The sequence below is a fragment of the Coturnix japonica genome, chromosome 5 (assembly GCF_001577835.2).
Source record: "Coturnix japonica isolate 7356 chromosome 5, Coturnix japonica 2.1, whole genome shotgun sequence".
NCBI lineage: Eukaryota > Metazoa > Chordata > Aves > Galliformes > Phasianidae > Coturnix > Coturnix japonica.
The window spans coordinates 45,130,376-45,152,835 of record NC_029520.1 but is presented as its reverse complement, the minus strand read 5'-3'; the positions used below and the strand labels follow the sequence as shown (position 1 = coordinate 45,152,835).

Below are 22,460 nucleotides of genomic sequence, written 5' to 3'. Positions count from 1 at the left end.
CATTCCTCTCTTCTTCTATCATTCACCTCAAGGAGAATTCCCTTAGAAAAAACAAGAGGAATATTTCCATCCAGAAAGACTTATTGAGTGCTTATACCTAACTTCTAAGCCTATGCATTACTAGAGAATTACAGGTAATGTAAGCTAGGTAAAGCAAATAATACGTCCCAATGGGGTTGCATGAAAGGTGTTGCACAACAGACAGCTAGACGGCTTCTGCTTCAACTGCAGGCTTAAGTGTAATCAAACTACCTCTACCCAATCCTGCAGCACTGATGTATCTAAGAAACAAACGGAATCTATGGAGTCCTAAGTAAATCTACAAGCTTGGACAAATATTTTTGTCATTCTTTGGCTTTCTTTGAATAAACTCCTGTTTTCTTTGAGTTTTCCCATTCCTCTGGGTATTCTGCTTTTGGTTTATTTTCCTTTCTCTGCTTTTGGTTTCTTTTCCTTTCTCAAGCTACTTAGTTCCTTCTGACAAACTTGCATCAAGGAAACAATACTCCTATTCACTGTCATTACAAAAGATCCAGGCAAGATCTTAGATCCAATGCTATTAGAAGTCCCTACTCTAATGCAGCTTTCTGATGTGACATGGGTAGTAAAGAACAGACCAACAGGACAGCTAATGATGTGGTGATACTCAGTAGCTCTGGGAACAGAGCAGTGACAGGACAACAGGAAACAGGGACAGACAATTCTTAGAGGTGTTAAAGACCTGATGGCTACACATCCTCCTCAAACACACATCCTCCTGCCCTCTGGTCTTGCACCTTAGTTACAAGACCCTCAGTCTCTCTCCATCTTTTGCTAACAAAGATTTCCTAACACAGCATGTACTGCCACACAAGCCAACTATGCACTTTTTAGTACTTCAAGTTACATGCTAAGAGCTGTGAATATCTTAATTGTCTGCTATAAATAAGAATGAAAAATAGCCTGCTAGCACTCGAGAGTCTAATGACAAAACAGTGCTGACAAAATGAAGTAAACTTGAAGTTGTCTGTTAACCTTATAATTCTAAGCAAATCATTTCCATTCCTTCTTCAGACCACAGAGAAAACTTCAGTGCAAGCCCTCTGTTTAAATAGCAGTATCAAATAAAACCTAAAATAAAATAAAAACTAACGCAGTTTTCAGCCCTGAACTACTACTCAGAAGTCTTGTCTTGTTATTGCTTCAGTCACAGATGAACCCAAAACAGTTCCCTGTCAAGGAGAAAAGACCAAAAGTGCACGCATCACCAAAAAGGCATCAGAATACATTCCAAATCACTTTTCTGAGTTAGACTTAGACTACGTATCAGCAGGCCTCCACTATCTCTTTCCTGCTACAAATACCCAGGATGAGAAAGACTCAACATAACACTCTCAGCCTGTTTAAGTCCCCTTTCCCTCTTTATTTTTAAAATAATGGTTTAGTGGTTACAAGCAGCAAGGATGCTCTACTCAAATTCAAAAGACAGAAAAGCCTTCAGATGACCCAGGCCAGGATGAAAGTGTATCACATCTGAGATATTTCCCCCACTATCAAGCACTATCCGAAGATCAGACTAATATGACTATTTTGGTGGCTAACAGACATCCAGACCTTATAAAGTAGCATGACAAAGAAAGAATACAACTTGGAGAGATTCTGTAATATAAACCTGACTACTGCACGTTATTTTCAGAGCTCCATTTGAATGGTGGTGAAAGTGTTTTACAACCACTAGATATCGAGAAAGCACGAGCAATGTGAGAACAGTACTGAACAGAATGGTTTGCATTCAGTCTTCAAGGAAAGCAGATTGCTAAATTAATTACCTCTTTTTTTTCCTCTGTAGAAAAGTTCAAGGCAGTATAAAAGAGCAGGAAAGATTACGAATCTATGTTTAGTCTTCCTGGAAGCCACATGTTTTTCAGTAACGCTGCCATAGAATTGTCAGAGATTATTTATTGACTGGAAAACTAGAGCATTATTTTCCTCAGAAGCCTTACAACAAGCAGCATGACTCCTTCCCCCACTTTTAGCCTTTGGTGAGTAAACAAAACAGTCTTAGCTCCATACCTCCAGTTAATGGCTAGCGCTACCAAGAAGAAAGGGCAAAAAGGCACAGAGTCTGTTTTCATGACCTTTGTCAACTTTAAGTTTTTATCCCAACTCTCAGAAATACGCAAAAGACTACAGCAACACATGGCATCAGTTCCTAGAAAAGGTCACACCAAACCCATGCGACTTTCAACACACTAAAGCTTTAGCAGGTCCATAACATACTTTCAGGATTCTTAGCACAACAGCTGCTCCTTACAGGCAGTGAAAATATTATTAATGCAAAGCACTACAGCACTAGCTAAAAGAAATACAGGCAGACTGCAAGAGCTCAGCTTTGAGGCTGTTAGTGGTACTGAGCAACTGAAAGTATGAAAAGGAAGGCTTTATCTCACTGTTTCTGTTTCAGTGCAACTTAAGTCTGGTCAAAGCACAAATTAAGATCTTATTTCAGAAGGATTTGGAAGTCGTCTGCTTGGTTTTCTGAGTGTGCCTCATTTTGTGTATCCTCTTTGTGAACTAAGGCTTCTGGTGCTGATAACAATTGCTATCGAATGTGACAGGCTACATGTGTGCTTTTCTGAACATGATGATAGCGATGCCTTAAAACAAATACCAGAAGGCTAAAACTCCAAAGCACTAAAATACAGTGAAATACATTGAGGACAGTTGCTTCTAACTTGGAATTAAACACTGAGTAAACACTGAGCAATGGACATGAAACAACTTTAGTAAAAAATGCTTAAAGTGCATTTCTGTAACCTTCAAGAAAGATGCACGTCTATGAAGAATAGTATATGCTTGAAGTTAAACACTGTGGCTTCCTAAATGAGCTAAGCAAATCACTCAGCAGCAAGTGCTTTGATCCCATATGCCTATTTGCAACCCACCTCAATACAACTACTGTGACTGCTGCCAAATGCAGTTTTCCTTTACATCTTAAAAACAGTGGGGAGAGAATTTTCCTGGAGGACTGCTAATGACTTCAGGAGGCTTCACATGAGTAAACATGTACGGAACAACAGACCAGTCTTGTCAATAGGTAACTAGAAGGTTTAATGTGTGTTTTACCTCTCAATCTAAATATAATTGGTCTAATGAAACATAGTTCTGTACAGCTCTTCTTAGCACCACACCAAAGTAGAATTCACAGCAGTGCACAAAGACATCTATACAACAGTTAAATAGAGCAAGCTATTCTGTGCTAGCAAAAACAATCTGGAAAGAACAGTCATGTGGATTATGCACCAGAAATAACAGTTTTCCATGGCAAGTATTTTCAACACTAGTGTGGATGATTCTGAGGTACAAATGACAAAGCATTCCCAGCAAAAAAAATTCTTCACCCTCCAAATATCCAGTCCTTGCATAATTGTTTCAAACAACCCCTACTACAGTTCAGCTTTGATTTTGGCATCTACTTTAAAAAAATCCCATGCTCATCACTTCCTCCTGTGAAGCACCACTTAACAGGAACCGCACTGGAAAATGCAAATGCAAAGCAGGGTAAGAAAGTCTTCAGATTAGCACTGTCTGTTCTGTATGGCAAGCAGAGCTCAAAGATAGGAAAGGAAACAAAGATGCGACAACCATTTCTAACTGACATTTGTAAGGCACAACCACTCTCCTTATGCCGAACATAGATAATGAAAAATGAAGGGATCAAAAAGAAAGGAAGTCCACTATGCACTCAGTTTTGCACTCCGTCTGAGTGACAGAGAAATTCCTTAAATTTCAAACACCATCTCTAACTGACATCTGCTCCTTGGTTTCAAGGATTTCTGAATAACAGTGAAGGTGTGAACAACCCATAACTTAGTTTTGTTTCTTCTAGTGTGTGTGTATGGAAAAGGCAGAATTCATCCTGATCTCGGGGAGGCTGTCTTCTCTCAGCTGTGACGTCAAGCTTAAAACATAAGGACAATTAGTTGGCTGTTTATGGGAACAGCAGCAAAAGATTCGCTAACCTGAAATGTCTCTATTGCAAGAGTTCATTTCAAGGCAAACTGAGTTAAGCAGCACTCTTCTGCTGACCCTGGGGGCTACAAAGAACCAATAAAAGCTTTAGGCAGCAGTCAAGCAGTGAATGTCTTTTTAAATAGCTTCCTTCCACCATTTGGACAGATATTTAAACAAACCTATTGATTTAATAAAAGTGCTTCTATAATTTCATTTTCTATGAAATTTAGCTCATGGAAGCACAGAGTAGTAATTAAGCAAATTGCAATTAATAGCATCTTATTTTTTGACTAAGATAGATTGTTCATAAGCAATAGATGACTGAAACTCATTACAAATATTTGTCCTCATCTTTGTATCCATTTGTTCTCTTAAAGTTCTACTTATCTGACAGAATCCTTAGCGTAAGTTTTAAAAAGGATTTCTCAAAATCAGATTTCTCTACAGCATCTTTTTCAGTATGTGCCCCAAATCAAACCCCAAACTCATTGAGAATTACTTCCAAAGGGATCTTCAACTTTTAATCAGTCAAATCAGTGTTCCAGGTGAAAGTAATCTTTAACCTCAAATCAATTTGTACTCTACAATAACCCAAGTTAGTCTTATTGACTGTATTAATTTCGCCTTTTTTAACTGTATCTTTAGATGACAAACTTAAGAAGCACTACATTTAATGAGTATCCATGCATCCACACACACACATACTCCATAATATCTACATTAATATTTACGCTGCTTGCTCATTCTTTGTACTTTATTATGTATTTATGTTACTAATTATGTATTTATGTAACAAAACATTAACATAAACCTAAATGCACGACATTTATAATATACCATATATCTGTATTATGACATTTATTTATACTAAATGCAATTACATTTAAAATTAATGCAGATAATACTTTTATACTGAATATTAAGAGTGGAATGAAAAACGTTTTCAATTTCCTAGACTAAAACCATTTCATCAAGGAGTTTTGATCTGCTTTGTCAATGCCTTTAAAGCTGCTTCTGAAAAGCAGCTTAACTACATAATTTTGACATTTAAACCACAGAAAAGAACGGATGTAGTGCAGAAGACTATAAGACTATATAGCTTCTACTGTTTGTGGTATTGTAGTATTATCAATCACTTCTTTCTCTCACCCATGACTTTAGAAGACAGAGAGCAGAGAACACAATGCTGCTTTTCATCAAGAAATACTGCAGTCAGGATTTATGAAGGGAACAAAAAAGTGAGAACAGCTTCAGCCCAGATCTTGAATCACAGAGCAAAGACTGAACTGAAATTATATTCACTGTTTTTGCATAAAATCCAAACAGAGCTATTGCCCCTGAACACCTCTGTGAAGCTGTGCAATAGTAGATGCTGTGCAATTACAGCACTCCTCGAACAAGAACTGACACTGTACAAGCAGAGCCTGTAGCTGCTCACAAGTCATGAGATCTGGGATATGGCAAGTCATATTGGCTTTGACATTTAGTAGGAAATGAAATATCTGCAGTTGGTTTTAAATTATGTTATTTGAGAACGCTCCCGTACTCAAAGCAAGTGAAAGGCAATTTTCATTTCCTTCTTCCAGCAGAAAAATGGCTGAATCACTCACAAACACTTCTTACAATCCTTCTGCTGCTGTGAAGATAAAGTGATGCAACGTGAATTATGTCAAAGTCAATTAAGGAACAGACAGCAGCTACTAAGAAGCAAATATTCTTTGCTGAACAGTCCACTTCTCAGTCATTTGTTGTATATGTTATCCAAACACTGAGCTAGTATTTGGAGATAATTTTCAAGTTCACGTTCTCTTATTTTGCATTTAACCTTTCCTAAAGCACGGATGGTTGCTCCCTCGGTGCTTTAATGATTTGTTTCTATGTGCTGGAATTGTCTCAAAACAAGCATGTAATCCACAAGTGTTCATCTCTGCAAGCAATGTTTGAATATTTGCCCTTTTATATTGACTCATTAGAGTTTGCAATGTCAGGAATTGGCAAGATAACAGAAAGAGAATGACAGTGCTCCAGGTGGCAGGAGGTTATCATTTTAGAAGGCAACATCCAAAATGACTGCCCATCTTCCTCAGTAAGCTGTAAGAAATAACCTGGTTTTCAACCTTTTCCAATTAAAGATGTTCTCCATAAGGAAGTCACTGCTAAAGCCAAAGCAAATCCCACCTTCTTGTAAATACTTTTGCTTGAGCAGTTTATTCAGCTTCTACAGAGGATTAGAGAATGAAGTCAGTACAGACAGAATAGTATCCCTGTTTTAAGGTTTCATGAAGTTATTTTCCTGGATAAACAAACCTTTGCCTCTCCGCAACTCAATTAAGTGGAATATGTTTCCCCCCTTTTTAAGAGTACTATGCTTAGCCGCTTCTTCCTGCTGCCCTGCACCCTCTTAACAAGCAAATAACAAACATCCATTCTCTGGCAGTTAAATCTATCCCTTGTTGTCTCACTCAAGTAATTTAATACTTATCAGCCTGTTCTGTTACTCTGCAAAACAAGATATCATTTCTCTAGGCTTGACTGACACATCCCCAACACAGGAGGACTGACCTAACCAGTGCTGTGCTGACTGATGAAATGCAAAGCTGCAGTTTCATTTCCCTGGCCACCTTTGCCACTATACTCCAAAGTTCACAGACGTAGCTTCTGCATATCTCCTAGCAGCCAAAGATATTGATGTTTAAAAAAACAACAACAAAAAACTATTGCAACTACGCTGCCAGAGATTTTTATGTCTTAGTGTGGAGCTTTTAAAAGTACCGCATATTTCAAAACCTTCAGAAGAAATTCTGTAACACTATAAAATGTAAATCGAATGTGCAAACACATCTAGTGCTACTATGCTAGATCAGCAGACAGTTCAGCTGATTCTGTGCCAAGGAGCAAAGAATGAAATCGGTACTCAGAGGTCAACTGTTACAGCAGTCCCAAACCAAGATACAGAATTACACCCATTTCACAGCTTAACCTGCTAAGTATTTGAGCAGTGCTGAGGTTTAGGAAGAGATTAAGCAAGAAAACAGACATTGGAGAAAATTATTCTGTACACTCTCTGTACTCAAAAAATACGGTCCTCAGATACTTTAGGAGACTTCTTTACACTCTGATCCTACCAGCTGGTAGATAGAAAGAATACCTTATTTGTATGTTCTGGGAACAAGGGAGGAGAACTGCAGTTGTACTGAACAGTTCTAACCACTGGGTGATAAGGAAGGTCCCCAGATCCAGGCACTGCACCCTGGCAAGCCTCCCAAATTCACAAGGGTGAGAGGCAGTAATACCACGAGCAAAGCCTTCCCACACCCTCTGCTTAGTGATTCTTTCCAGTCTAGCCTCTTGGCAAGCAAACAAGAAGGTATTCAATATACACTTCAAGGTTGCGTTCTACTACATGTCTATAAAGCTGCTGTGTCACTACTGAAGTAATTTTTGGCTGAGAAAAATATTTCCACTTTTGGAAAAAAAGTTACCTGTAAGGATTAGATGCATTTGTGACAAGGCAGCACATTCACAGTGCACTGTACAGGCTCTTCAATTGCAGGGTTGTTGGATTTTGGTGTTTTTTTTTGTGAAGATAAGTAGATGTTGAAAATGAACATGTGGGACAAAGGTTTAAGATGCACAGTTAAAACCTGGCCTGACTGTTTTCCTTAAGCATCAACTTATTCCTTTTCAAAGACACAGAGCTAAACCATTGTATTACGAAGAATTAAAATCAACATTTTACCTGTATAGGTGGCTCAATCATTATCCATGCAGGAAGCATCAAACTCGGGTTAAGAGGTTGGGTTCCTACACGGAAATAAACACCACCACTGGTGTCACATGCCCAAACGTGCTGATTTCCACAGGCCAAGCTGACCAGCTTCACAGCTCCTAACAATGAAAAGACTGTTAGCAACCTGGCATTTTAATTTCACATTTAGTTAATAACGTGCACTTTCATTTCTACTGTATATAATGATTAAAACCAAGAGGTAGTATACATGAGGTATTTTTCTCTTAAATGTAAAAATAACTATTTAAAGTCACAAGATACTGCCACTTCTAAAGCACACTAAGAATATGCTATCAAAATAACTGAATTCAAGCAGAAGAAAAGTTCTGTAACAAACGTTATCAGTGCCTAGACAAACTCTCACATGACCTGATGTGAACTTCTCTCTGTATCTGGCCATGCCTATGTATTTTTCACAGTGTTTAGTTATACGTTTAGCAGTGAACATTCCTAATGCTACCAGTACTTAAAAAATACAAGAGCACATGGATTATACATCTCTGTGTTAACATACCAGTGTCACATTTGTAAATAAAGGAGCTGATTTTCAAATGGGTTTATATTTTCATGTACATATCTATTATTTATTACATCTATGTCAGAAGCACAGCAGTATTTTAACTCTGTGCAATTCAGCACAACGAAGACAAGGTTCCCAAATAAGTAAGTTTTGGAATTATTATTTTTCCCATCAGTCTTGTTACTAAAAGATGGTGAAGAGAACTGTCAGCTAAGGGCCAGCTGGAACTCTTTCACATTCATTTCAGAATAGCCATGTGATGTAATATACGTAACATTTATTTTTTTTTGCCTTCCAGCACTGGGACAACACAATGCCAAGTAATGGAAAACATGTTCCACAGCAAGAGAGACTCGACCAGCGAAGATACACTACAGAAGGAATGCTCTGGTCACACTCCAGAAGACTAAAAATAGGCCTTGCTGGTTGACTGAACATGCCAGCACCGCTCGGGATATCCCATTCTTGGTAACAGTTTTCTATTTTGCGATGTGAATCTGGGAACAAATCCCTGTAAAGTACATCACTCGAGGAGAGGGTACAATTTTATCCCACAAGAAGGAGTTTAAAGCACTTACTCCTGCAGAAGGCAATTTTAAGGAAGGCTTCCTGGGGGAAGGAGAAGGCAACAAACAGGACTATACAGCTTCTACCCTTTAATTAACTGAAACTGTAAACATCTTTGCATCAACCAAAATTATTTAACTTTCTGAATCAAGGGGATTTGAATCATCTCACCCCTGAATTCCCTTTCATTTTCCAGCTTCCTATTAAGGAATGGCATATCATACAAAACCATACAGAAAAAGTTCTACTGCTTCAGATAAGAATATCCAGCACGACTTCCTGCTGCAGGCAGAGGCTTGACATTCAGCAGCAAAGTCAAGCTTTCATTTAAAACGTTATGATTCCTTGGAACAAAGTACAACTGCTGGTAATGGCTTTGCCACATGATGTCTCAGCTGTTGAAGTGTTCTGATCCAAACAAGCATCGCGGCACTCAGACACGGAATCACATATCACCTACTCGGCATAGCTGATTTATTTACGTCTACAGTACAATTTGATATTCAAAAATGCACTCGTTATGTAAATGTTTTGGGGTTTCTCTCTCTTCCCACTCACTGTTTTTGCATTAGGAGATGGTCGTGCTAACCATGTTCATCCACTGTTTAGGAAAAAGTAGTGTGATTCAGAGATATTATTTATAATTGAGGCCTAAAGGTCATTCTGCTGTGTTTAGAAACCTTGATAGAGGAGCCCTAATCAAAATAATTTACTAGGTAGTACTCCCAGTACATAGCATGTAGGCAAGAGGAAGGTACTATCAACAGAATACTAATATTTGTGTGTATGGCAACACGATCACTTCCACAGAGAATTCTGAATTTCACTTTACAGCAACTTGCTCTGTTTTCCTCCAGTTTACAGTCCTAACGTTTCAGGAGTGAAAATAAAAACACATTTGAACAGCAGCAATAATTCTCTGGATATCTTCAGTCCCATTAGTGCAATACAAGTCTGAGATTACAACTGTGGCTATGCAGCAATAACCTACCACATGCAATTAACTGGGAAAAAAAAAAAACAGGAAATTTTCTTCATACTTAATTATTAACCCACAATGACAAGTCAGGCAAAGTACCTGAAATATTTCCTGGCCCCAGATTTCCACATTACCACCAGAGTGTGCCATGAAGCCATCAGGAACAGCTGAACGTGACTGCTGAACCCCAAAACTGCCGAAGTTAATACACCAGCTATTACAGCGCTAGCACTGATTGCCTTTGCAAATGTTTTGAGATTTGCAGACAACATCAAGGAGCTACTACTTCAGTTCTGCAGCTATTATCTTAACTCCTGGAAAGCAACAGTATCTTGAGGAAAATTTTAACCTCTACTGAACAAGATGAGAAGGACGGTACAGAGAAACCTGTATGTCAGTGGAGACAAAAGGCACTGAGTATTGTTTAAATTATAGTAAAATTAGAGATTTGGAACCCATTTGTCAGGTCTGGAGAACATGTATTATGACTGGTAGATAAATTCCTTTCAAAAGGTGCTCGTAGAAAAGTTTCATGTGAGGTATACAAGAGATAGAATTGCTTATGGGGACAATCACAAATACTGCCATTAAAAATGGAAAAAGCACAAAACAGCTGAAATTTCTTCCAGCACATGATCTCCCCTTCTTCTACATTCTCTTGAAATAGGAATGCAGGTTAGTGTAAAGAGAAGAAAGTATTCTAACAATCAGATTATCAAAGAAATAAATCCAATTAGAATACGACTGGTGAAGCTGGCAAGTGGCCAGACTACTCTTAACTCTGATACAAAGAGCCAGACTGTGAGGATATTTTGATGATCAAAATGTAGTCAGTCAATCTTGCTCCTATTCCTAACCAAATAAAAAGGGCAGTTGACCAGTAGCACATTCTGTCATTATGCTGAATCATGAGATCGCTATCAACTCTTAAACATAAGAGTGTCATCAGCTGTATCACCTATGAATGATGCAATCCTTACAACATAGTTTGAACCTTACCAAGATTCCAGTGAAGCTTTGGTCACTGCTATGAATGCATTTATCTGCAAAATGCAGGGCCTTGACTACAGAACTGCCCAGGGCTGTGTTCTTATTATTACACTACTTATAGTAAAAGAAACAGGTAAAGATGCTGGTATATCTGCACAGCCTCATGTCAGGCTGAATGGTCTCAAACTGGCAAACTGTAAGTAGCACAAAAGCATAAGGAATGCCCTGCAAACAATGACCACTGTTTGAAAGCAGCCATTGGTTGGTTATCATGTTTTATGGTCCTCTGCTGCAAAGCAGTACTTTATCGTTTAATCCAATAAATGTAATATTCCAGATCAATAAAACAAAGACATACCTGAAAGAAAACACTGTCTTTTAAGAGTTAATAGATAGTCTATTCAATAAAAATGTCATACCTAGTTGAGAGAGATCCAGTTTTGTCCAGTGCATCCCTGTTGGACAGCTGGATGAAAGCGTTCTGATAAATATCTGTCCAAGACTATCCAAACCCCAAATGGCATCCTGGCAGGCAGAGTAGTGCACCATTTCAGTCTCTGGTGGCAGCTGCACCGTAGAAGGACGAAACTGAGGACTCTGATCACTGACACAAAACAGATCCTTGTTGCTTTGGCACAGCCACAAAAAGCTTCCTATGGTAAGGAGATTTCTGTTATTAAAATCATTCCTAATCTACTCTGAGAAAGCTAATTCTTCCCCTGAAAATGTACATTTGAAGACCAAAAAAAAGATCTTAATCTAAGACTTCCAAGTACAAATAAGCATCCTAAGTGCTTATTTAGGCACTGAAATACTCCCCCCCTTACATCAAGTAAGTTGCAAGTGATCTCACTTGAAAAACCTTCTCACGTGAAGAAACTAAAATGGAGAAGGCAGACATGAGAGTGCACTGTTTCCCCTTCATCTTTTTTTCCTTGCTTTCTTGATAATTGCTTTTGAAAAACCAGCATACCTTTCCAGTACTATATTATACAAGTTTGCCAATAAAGTTAGTGTATTTAGTTGCAATTGTTAGCAATTGCATTACCCAACAGTGCAATTCTTTCATGCCAGTGCCACAGTTTTACCAATAATACGTGCAACTCTGCTGCAACAACTGCACCAATAGGAAAAGTAGCTGGCTAGCACAGACATTACAGCAAAGCATGCTCCAGGATTTCACATCACAAATTCTGGCATTGCATGCTGCAGCAATCTAGAAAGTTTCTGTTCCTAAAGGACTGCCCATTCTCTATAGGATGTCACTGTACCAAAGTCAGAATGATATGACTTTATCTCCACTAGTTTTTCAGATGTGTTTCCATCTTACTTCAAACATTTTAAATGATGTAACTCAGTATATTTAATTACACCATCAATCCCACTCTAAAGTTAGACCTTATAGGCCCGCACTGTTGATTCACTAACCTTCTTTAGATGAAGCTGGGGACGCCAACACAAAAACCCATTTTGTGGCTGAAGCAGTACCACGAGGCACAATAATATTCCAATAAGTGCCTGAGAGGAACAAACAGTATCATTAGTATGAAAGTTAATTTTCTGTTAGAATCTAGACACACAGCTTTCTGCACCAGTCTTTCAGTAGCTGTTTTTTGGAAGGAAAATTGCCCCAACATATACATACACTTATTGCGTGCTCACACAGAATCTGGATTCAGGAAAAGAGAAAATTAATGGTCTTCAACAGGAGACCAAATGGATGATGACTTTAAATAGCCAGTAATATATGCCTATTTTTAATGTTTATCTACTTTAAAACCGTACTAAATAAAAGTTCTATTTGGAAAAATATATCTAGAAAAATAAAGCAATTCTTCCATTATTGCTGTAACACCACAACACTGCTGTTCTCTGTGGTCACATTGATCCTGAACCGTGATCCACTATGCCTACATATAAAAGGAACAGTAGCATAAGAATGCCTTCTCACCCAAGAGAAAAGAAACACAAGTACTAAAAAGAGTAACTTGTGTATGGTCCATTTGAGTACAACAAATTTGTCATGAAAAATATTTCCCATTGGATGGGAAAGCATTGAGATCATTTGCTAAAGAATCAGTTTTTAAACATGGAGTTGCTTTGTTAAATCTGCCCTGACTCACCACAGATTATTCCTGTAGCGATCAAACTGAAGTTTAGCTACTTTTCCCTGTTTATTTTTCTTAATTTGGAAATATTAGACTCAAATCACACCAACCTATTAAGTTTCCCTTTGCCACATGGAATTCATTTTTGCCTGAAGAGATCCAGACTCCGCTGCCATTAACTCCAAGGAGGCTGGGCTGACACTGAAGCTGCTGTGACCAAAATGCCATTCGAAGTTTGTCAGCCACTTTCTCTACAGGTGCCTGAGCTGCTGTTGCCACTGAATGTGTGGCCTGGATTATTGTCTGGAACAGGCTGCACTGGTCAAACACTACATAATCAGTGATGCTTACCTGGAAAAGAAAAAAAAAAAGTATTACTGATGACTGCACTTTGGAGTGAATAGCAGAATACTCCATCAAATTAAAAAATATTCCATTCACTTGAGTTTGTTTTCTGTACAGGAAATCTATCACATATTTAGAAGACAGATAATAAACCGCAACCCCTCCTACCTAACAATCCACTTTAAATTCTGCATTTAAGAAAGTCCTTCATTTTGTAATGATGGAATATTGTCTCTCTCCAACTAAAAACATAATGAACCATCAAATTAAGAGGTGGAATTACGGTTTACCAAAAGGAAGAGAGAAATCTGTATAGTGTAGCAATTTAAGCCATGTGGCAAAAACGTGGTAAGAAGAGGTCTAGATGATTGACTGTGTAAGTTTTATCATGGACAATTAAGGTGACAATGGTCTGGGTACTCCTGGAAAGGAAAGAAATGCTTGAGAGCACAAGAAGAAAAGCAGTCTGTGCTAAGGTACCAAGCTACATGTAGCACTGATAAAACTTGGTAGACCACTTCTTGTATTCTTGAAAGCTACCATGGTGCTGCTCTGGATGACCATGGAATATTTGTTTTCCCCTTTTCTGTAACATGAAAAGGGATTTCAGCCATCATCATCCTGAAGTTTTAATACAGTGAATGAAGAATGCTATTATTCAGTATACAATTCATTACACTTTATGCCTAGAAACTTGTGAGAAAACAAACAAACCCTGGGTAGAAGATTAAACTGAAAGCATAATTAAAAAATAAAGTAAATAAATAAATGCCTACTTGCCACCAATGGTTGTCATCTCCTTGGGGCTTCTTTGAAACTACACCAGTTCTGAACCACAGATTTCCATGGATATCCAAAGCCCATAATGTCTGTTGATCTCCAAGGGTTATACACACAGGTTCCAAAGCTTGTATTTCACTGGAAATGCAAGTCAGAAGAAAATTTAAAAACTCTACTTCAAATTTAGGCTTATAGTATTGTCAGGAAGCTGCCAACAGCAGTTTTAAACTGTTGCTCAAAAATATGTTTTATTTCAAATTTTCAGTTAATATTATGCAAACTAATAAAATCTGAATTATCACATGTAAAAACTATTCAACAACAAAACTCAACTCCTTCAAAGGTCATTAAAGATTTGAAACTCTGAAATGTAACAATGAAACAAAAACCTAATTTGTTCATTAGTTAATAAATAGACAGCTTAAGTTTTTGGTAAAGCAGCTCCATGAATACAACTCCTTCGACTTCCTCGCCCTATTCAGAGATCAATATTAATAGTTCAGGTATCATAAATAGAAAACATCTACACAGCAGAGATAAAAACTGAGTTGGACTGCAAGTTTCCTGTAAAAAAAATCATTTATAAGCTCAGAAGGTCAACAGTACCAGATGATCTTATCGGGTATTTAAAAAGTAGGCAACAAAGCTATTTCTTACTGAGAACTTTCCTTGAGAACTTAAAAATACGGATTGCTTTCTGCTAATTCATTATGAAGCAGAAGAACATTAAGCATATGTAAGTTGTAGGCCAAGAAAACATCATTAAGTAAACTGACTCAACAATATGCAAATATCAGAGTTGAACAGGACACTGAACATATCTTCAGTCCCTTCAAGAAAAGTCAAATACCAGATTGGGAGGTAACAAGTTGGAACTTCACAGCAGGGTATTCAGGAGGAAATAAAGTCATATCACTGCAAGAACTGGAATTTCTCTCTATTTTTGCTTCATGCTGATGTTACAAGAGACTGTATTCCTGATTCTCAAAGCCAGAAGTAAACACCTGGAGCTTTTAACTTCATCGCAAACTACCTACTCCAATCACAGGATCAACTAGGAAGCTAAATAACAATTATCCAGAATATCTGTAAAAAATTTGTGACTGGAAAGCAGAAAAGCTCTGGGCAAGTGACCAAGAAAATGCTGAGATTGGGTCTCAAAAAAAAAAAAACAACTCAGTACATTAAAATCATTAAACCACAGATTAAAGAAATAGTATTTAATCAAAGAAGTCATATTATCATAAATTATTAGGAGTCTTTTCAGCATAGTTCTCACTTTTCTAAAGTTTAATTGAATTATTACTTCTGTTTACAGTGGTTTCTTTCACTACCTAACAGCCATTCATCAGATAGAAAATCCCTGGATACATCTAAACAATGACTGAAAGGAGATATGTGTGCATACATACAGACATATAATACCCACATGCCATCCACAGCAAGGTTCAGGTAACAAGTTTGCAAACATCAAGGAGTTCTAACATGAAAACAACTTGTTCCACTCTGGTTATGAAGCTGTCCTGCTGCAGTGTCGTTACCTGACAATATCACTCTTCCACTGCTCTCCTTCAGGACAAAAGCTGCGTACTCCCTCCCGGTAGAGCAGGGCCCGTTGCTCACTCAGTGCCCACACAACATTATTTCTGGAGGTAACCTGCGACAGTGGATAAGGGCAATCAACCTTTACTGCTCTTGCACAAGGACGATCCACACTCAGGCCTAGAAATCAGAAAAGGAGGATTGCTTTACAAACTTGGACTTTTTGCAACTGAAAGAAAAGTGAAAAAGCTACCAACAGGAAAAAAAAAGATGGGGGAAATATCTCTGATGTTAACACTTCTCATTTGATCATTATTGTCTTGATAGTCATCTCTTTTAATCAACTATTTATCACTTCCTCTAATACTGATGGATTTATATTTTAAGAGATAAAACATTGTACATCCTTCACCGTCTTGTAGAGCCTAGGAGTCCTGCTCCATCATTTCTGTTCCTTTTCTCCCTCTAGTGTCAGTATCAGGGATCTCCATATACAAAATGTGTTAAGACTTAGAGAAGCAGTAAAGACAATGCAAGAATTTTTGCCCCAAACATGTCAAGGAGAAACAATCTGATCTGAATAGAGGCAGATGAACAATTTCAGAAGAGCACACCACAGCAAGAAGTACTGAAAGGAGAGAGGTTCTGGTAGATTACAGGCAGTTTACATCTTTAAACCTATAACCTGGAAGAACGTGCATCTTTTTCACAATTATACTGAAGACTGATTTACAAACCTACGTGGTAAAACATCCTAACAGATAAAGCTTTTGCTTAGTCTTCTCATGCTTCTAAATCAAGTAGGAGATCATCAAGAAGACCTCAGGAGGGCCTTACTAAGGCACATGGGAAATAAAGATGGGGTGACTGGTGGCAACCAACATGGCTTCACCAAGAACAAATAATGGGTGACAAATTTGGTGGCCTTTTATGATGGAGTTACAGCATCAGTGGATAAAGAGCAACTGATATCATCTACATGGACTCGTGCAAAGCATTTGATGCTGTCCTGCATGACATCCTGGTCACCAAATTGGAGAAAAATGGATTTGATGGATGGACCACTCACTGGATAAGGAATTGGCTGGATGGTCACACTCAGAGAGTTGTGGTCAGTGGCTCAGTGTCTAAGTGGAGACCACTGACAAGTGGCATTCCTTGGGGATCAGTGCTGTGTTATTTAACATCTTTGTAGGTGACACAGACAGTGGGACTGAACATACCCTCAGCAACTTTGCAGATGACACCAAACTGAGTGGTGCAGGTGACACTCTGAAGGGAAGGGATGCCATCCAGAGGGACCTGGACAGGCTTGACACGCCAACCTCATGAAGTTCAACAAGGCCAAGTGCAAGGTCCTGCACCTGTGGCAATCCCAAGCACAAATACAGGCTGGGCAGAGAACTGCTTGAGAGCAACCCTGGGGAGAAGGATTTGGGAGTGCTGGTTGATGAAAGACTCAACATGAGCTGGCAATGTGCTCTTGCAGCTCAGAAAGACTGAACTAGATGATCTTAAAGGCCTCTTCCAAACTGAAACCATTCTACAGTTCTATGAAGCAGGAATAGACTCGTGTATGTGATATTTTAGAAAGACAAGAAGACAATTAGTAAGCTCCAAACCTCCATTAAAGTGCGGGGAATGAAAAAATCATGAAGAGGCAACTATCATCAATGGCTGCCTCACATTAACAAGACATATACTGAGAATTTATTTTTGGCAATGACAAATTTAGAAGCCCAAGAATAGCAGAATGCAAGCTGATTTAATCAAACCGATCTCTCACAGGGAAGAAAAATATTGATTAAATCCCACACAGAGCCCTGTGTGATGGGCATCAAGTGCACTTTCTATTGTCACTTGCCATGCTTATTGGCAATATAATGTGACCCTGGGTAGGCCACTTGTCTTCTCTCTAACTACTGAGCATACTAAAAGAAAACAATTTAAGAGCAGAATATATTTGAAACAATGCTATTCAATTTGCTTGATCAAAAAGAATTTCTATATTACACTACAGCATGTAAATCTACAAAAGAAGTTAAAAGCTAAATGGAAGATAAATAAGAATTCTGACAGCCACTTAGAAACACTGTCCTGTGTTAATATCTTTTATTGTTTTTCCTTTACTCATTGTCATTCTACTTGTACAGTAATTGCATCAGCATGTTACTTGTGATTTTTCTCAATCAGCTCAGTTCTCTGTGCAAATTCTCCTTGCCCAAACTTCATCCTAGAAATGGACTTCCCTCTAGCTGTATGTATCTACCCTGAATGCTCTCTGTAGAACATCTTCCAAATGTATCCTCTTCGTGTCAAAGCAGATATATCTAAGGCCATCGCTTCAAAGCTGCTACTGTACTATCCCTGCCTCTGATCCTCGCCTCATTCACATCCAGCGACAAAACAGCTGGAAGGGCTCCCCAGCCCTTCCCAGTCCTCCGCGGACCATTTCCCAATACTTCTGAATCCATTCACAGTCTTCCATCTCACACTACCTTCCTTTCATTATCAAGTGGTATATTTTATCTCCAGCAGAATATTCTTTTCAAAGCAAACAGGTTCTGCTTTCACTTACGCTGTTTCCTACACTTGAATTTCTTGTCAACATATTTCTACATTTTGGCTGTGAACAAAAGTTTAAAACCAATTGCAATTGTTTAATAGACTCGAGCTCTAAAATTTTAACTTAGAAAAATCAAAAGGCTACATTAATTCAGGTACCTGTTTGTAGATACAGATCTCCATTTGTTCTGATAATCCAGGCAGTGTCATCACTTAAGGCTACAAATACAGCCTGAGGTAAAGCCTCGTACCAGTGGCGTTTCCCTTTTATAGTTACTTTTCCACAAGCAAATGCTTTATTAGTTTTCTGTTCAATCTTCCAGAGAAGAGCCCCTGAATGAGAAATAAATAGAGAGAACACAATATCACTTAACAATTACTACAACAGAGATGTTGACTTGTTTTCCTATGCATTAGTAAAGGTAGAGGTAGGACAACTACCAAACTAAAATGCAAGATTTATAAACCCATACAGTTTCTTTTTAAAGCCAAGAACAGAACCAGTAGCCAACTTCTATAGACATTTCTGAAATGTATTTATCATTAGATCCTGTGTGATTGTTAAATGTTTAAATGAAAATCACTTATTAGTCACATACACTGAAAACCAGCAAACAAAGAAAATCAGGATAAAATGAACCCACTATTAAGATACTTAAGCTTACAGCTCGCTTCCCACTAGCTTATTACATCGACAAATCTACAGAGACACCGATAATGTCTGTAACAAATCCTTTCACAAAAACTGTACTTCCTGCTTTCTAAAAAAGCACATAAGAGGAGATAACTGTACTCCTCTCACTTTTCACTAATACTATTAACAATCTAAATCATAACTGTTGGATTGGTGACAAAGACTTGAGCAGACTGCACCATGCCATACACCAGTGGGCAGTGCTATCACCTGTCCATTTCTCAGTGCATCACAAGCAGACTAAACTCGGAAACACAACTGCACAAATCCATCTTAGGAGCTTTTTCCAGTTAGAAAAAGAAAAGCAAATGGAATTTCAAACGTAACCACTGATTAGCATCCACGTTGGTTCATAGCAGAGTAACATATTAACTGCCTTTGAATAATTCCTGAAAACAGGATCTGATTCTATTTTTACCCTCATGTTAATATGCTCATGTAAATATATCCAGTTTCAAAACTGTGAATACTAGAATCCACATGGGCTCAAGAAAACAATTGGTAAGTTCCTGCAACTGAGGGGATAATAAATTCACAGAAATGGTGAATTTCTACAATTCAAAACTATTGAGTGCAAATGTCAGACATGCTAGCCCTATTTCTTTCCTGCAGGCATCTTTCTTTGTCTAGTTTCAAAGACATGATAATGAGCTGGATGAATTTATACTCTGATCTAATATAGACACTGGTATTTTTCTGTCCGGAACAAAACTCAACTACAGATCCAAAGAAAAAACCTTTCCTCTTAAACCAGACAGCAAATCTACACGAAGTGAAGACTGGTGCGCTTTAATACATGACAGGGGAAGAAAAGTAATAGCAGAGCAGGAAGACTGTAGTTTAGAAAATAGCAGGAAAACTTCTGTTTGCATACCAGTCCCGAAGCAATCTGAATAGCTGAGAGTGATGCAAGTTCATCACCTAAGACCATCACCTAAATTAACCTGGTGTACAGATGTACTGAAGATACAATCATATCCTCCGAGTTTTTCTTCATCATTTTCATCATTTGATCATTTCATAATCAAATAACAGTTAAATATTAAAAAAAAAAAATTAAAAAGCAAAGAGAATGCACAATTCTACTAAAGTTCTGTATTTATGAAGTTACAGTGAAGTAGAATCCAACCAACCTGAAGGGGAAACTGCCACCTGCTGGACTCCATCTTCAAACTTCTGCCACCGTAGCCCAGCAGATGGAAGAGCACTGCAATACAGGCTGCCTCTGTAGTCCAGGCACCAAATGTACTTCTCTGAGACAGCCAGGCTCAGGATGCCGTAGCCAGGGCCAGAGTATCCCATCCAGCTCTCTGCAAACTAAAAACTCTACAGTCAGCACAGTGGCAGATGACTCCAAACTGCACAAGAAAATGGCTGTAGAAACACAAGCAGCTGCCATATTCTTGATTTTTAAAAACACTAAACTTAAAAGATCTTCTGTACCTTAATCAATAAATGCCTAGGGTAAAACAAAACTACATTTTCTGCTGTTATCCAACATACTACATACTGCAAACTAAAAATCCTAGAACAAAAGATACGGCAAAAAGAAAACTAGATGCTGTCATCTGCATACGTGGCCTATACTGTAAGCATCCACGCAGCATTTCTAAATGTTTCAGAATATGACAGCCCAAAATTAATTTTAAAAAGGCAAAAAAATAGCTTCAAGTCTTTGGGCTGTAGCTGTGACTAAATCGAGTGCTTTCAACTTAAAACTCAACATTTCTCAACAAGTATTTGGTCAAACTCAACACACAGAACAATTAAGACCTCTGCCAAAACTCCTCATGTTTTGTTTGTTTTGTTTGCAGTTTTACAAGTTTTACAGTTAATCTTAGTACTTCTATAATCTATATGCATATTCCTACTTCTGGCTATGTTTAAGTCATAACCATAATGGTTAAGGAAAGAGGGTAACAGGAAAAGAAAACACACTAGTGTTTAAAATAGCACTAACTACTGTTTATGTCAAAGATTAATCCTCATTAATCATTAATCATTAATCCTCATTAATCCTCATCCTGAGTATTTGCAGGCAAAATGAACCTTAACCAGATGCCATCCATGAACGATAACCAGCATTAATAGAAGTCTGGAGCACCATCTTGCATGACTTGGACTACTAGAAACCTAACAAAGAACAGCCTATAAGCATGACTACCTAATTCTCTCTCTTTAGTGGATGTGCTTATGACAGAAATTTTTGTCCAGTTGGAAATCCTAAGAATGTTTATGCAGATAGTACAGCTGTTCCAGCTTGTAAGGACTCAACCGCCATTCTGAAGTCCGATACATCACGTTTCATAAGAATCATGACACATATTGCTGCTTTGGTTTTATGTTTTACTTGCTGAACTAAGCAAAAAGAAAACTGCCTCCCTAAAGATGTAAAGAATAGTCATTACATGCAAGTGTGCTGTTTTTTTTCCTTCAAAATGTTGAGATTTAAAATATTTTTAACTAAGTTGAAAACATATACCTGATCAGATTTTAACAGCACCATTTCATCTAGGCTTATCCTGGCCAAATCCTGGGAACCAGGCTCAGCACCAACTTCAGGCACACTAGTCTCTGAGGATGAATATGGTAATCCATGTCCATAAATATCCTCTTCATCACTTGAGGCAGATTCCTCCTCTGCCTTACTTTCATGAGTGTTTGTTACCCATTCAGCAGTGCTAGTAGTAGATTTACCTTTGATTACACTTTCAAAATTCCACCCAGAAATGGAACTATGCTCTGAATCAACACCTTTAGAGATGTCAGAGTGGTGAACAGAAGGAACTGACGGAGCACTGACTGTTAGAGAATGCTGCTGTTGGTCTTCCCTACTAGTTTCATCACTTTCATTCAGTGTCAGTGATGCCTGAACACCAAGTATACTGCTACGTTCCAAAAGTGTTTGGTCCAGCTCTTCAAAACATTTCTCACCATCCTGCAGCTTCATTTTATCTAGATTTTCATTTATTTTACATAATGTACTAAAATCCTGTTCTTCTTGGCCTAGCTTTCCAGGACAGCATTCATTGCTTGCAGAAAACACACAGTGGTTGTTTTCAGTAACAACAGTGCTTGTTAAGTCTTCTGTGAGGATAGGAGGAGAGACAGATGTCAAAGCATCTGTAATTGTCGATGTACCCATGCCACTGTCACTGTTGGGAAGTTTCTGTAAGTCAACTGTATTTCCATTTTCTTCATTAATTAGTACAGTTGCAGACTCGGGAGACTGCAGGATACTAAATGTTTCTGAACCGTTATCTTCCTGTAAGACTGTATTGGACTCCACGCTGAACATGCTTTCCTGATCTGGAGACCCGGTACTCAAATGATCAATGCTTCCACTCATGAGGCTAGATGTCATGGAAAATGAATCTGCGTTCATTGAATGCGGGCTGTCACCAGAAAGCTGACGCTCGTAGTTTGGTGTACCTTCCAGAGAGATGTGGTTTCTTTTGGTTCCACTTTCTGCTCTCACAGAAAAAAAAATAAATAAAAGGGAGAGGGGAGGAGGGCATGAGTCATATTAGTAAGATTTAATTACTGTTTTTATGGGTGCTAAGAATAGAAACAAATCTACATTTTGG

At 38.2% G+C, this 22,460-nt stretch overlaps 1 protein-coding gene across 1 annotated transcript in view; it reads right to left on the bottom strand.

Moving 5' to 3' along the window:
• TECPR2 (tectonin beta-propeller repeat containing 2) overlaps window positions 1–22,460 on the bottom strand; it is a 35,755-nt gene that overhangs the window by 4,799 nt on the left and 8,496 nt on the right. Inside the window, exons 9-17 of the mRNA XM_015865432.2 lie at window positions 21,356–22,341; window positions 20,007–20,190; window positions 18,339–18,512; window positions 15,614–15,794; window positions 14,069–14,210; window positions 13,058–13,298; window positions 12,268–12,357; window positions 11,259–11,492; window positions 7,733–7,881 (exon numbers count right to left, since the gene is read on the bottom strand). Of these exons, the coding sequence (XP_015720918.2) occupies window positions 7,733–7,881; window positions 11,259–11,492; window positions 12,268–12,357; window positions 13,058–13,298; window positions 14,069–14,210; window positions 15,614–15,794; window positions 18,339–18,512; window positions 20,007–20,190; window positions 21,356–22,341 (2,381 nt within the window). The remainder of the gene's footprint in view (window positions 1–7,732; window positions 7,882–11,258; window positions 11,493–12,267; window positions 12,358–13,057; window positions 13,299–14,068; window positions 14,211–15,613; window positions 15,795–18,338; window positions 18,513–20,006; window positions 20,191–21,355; window positions 22,342–22,460) is intronic.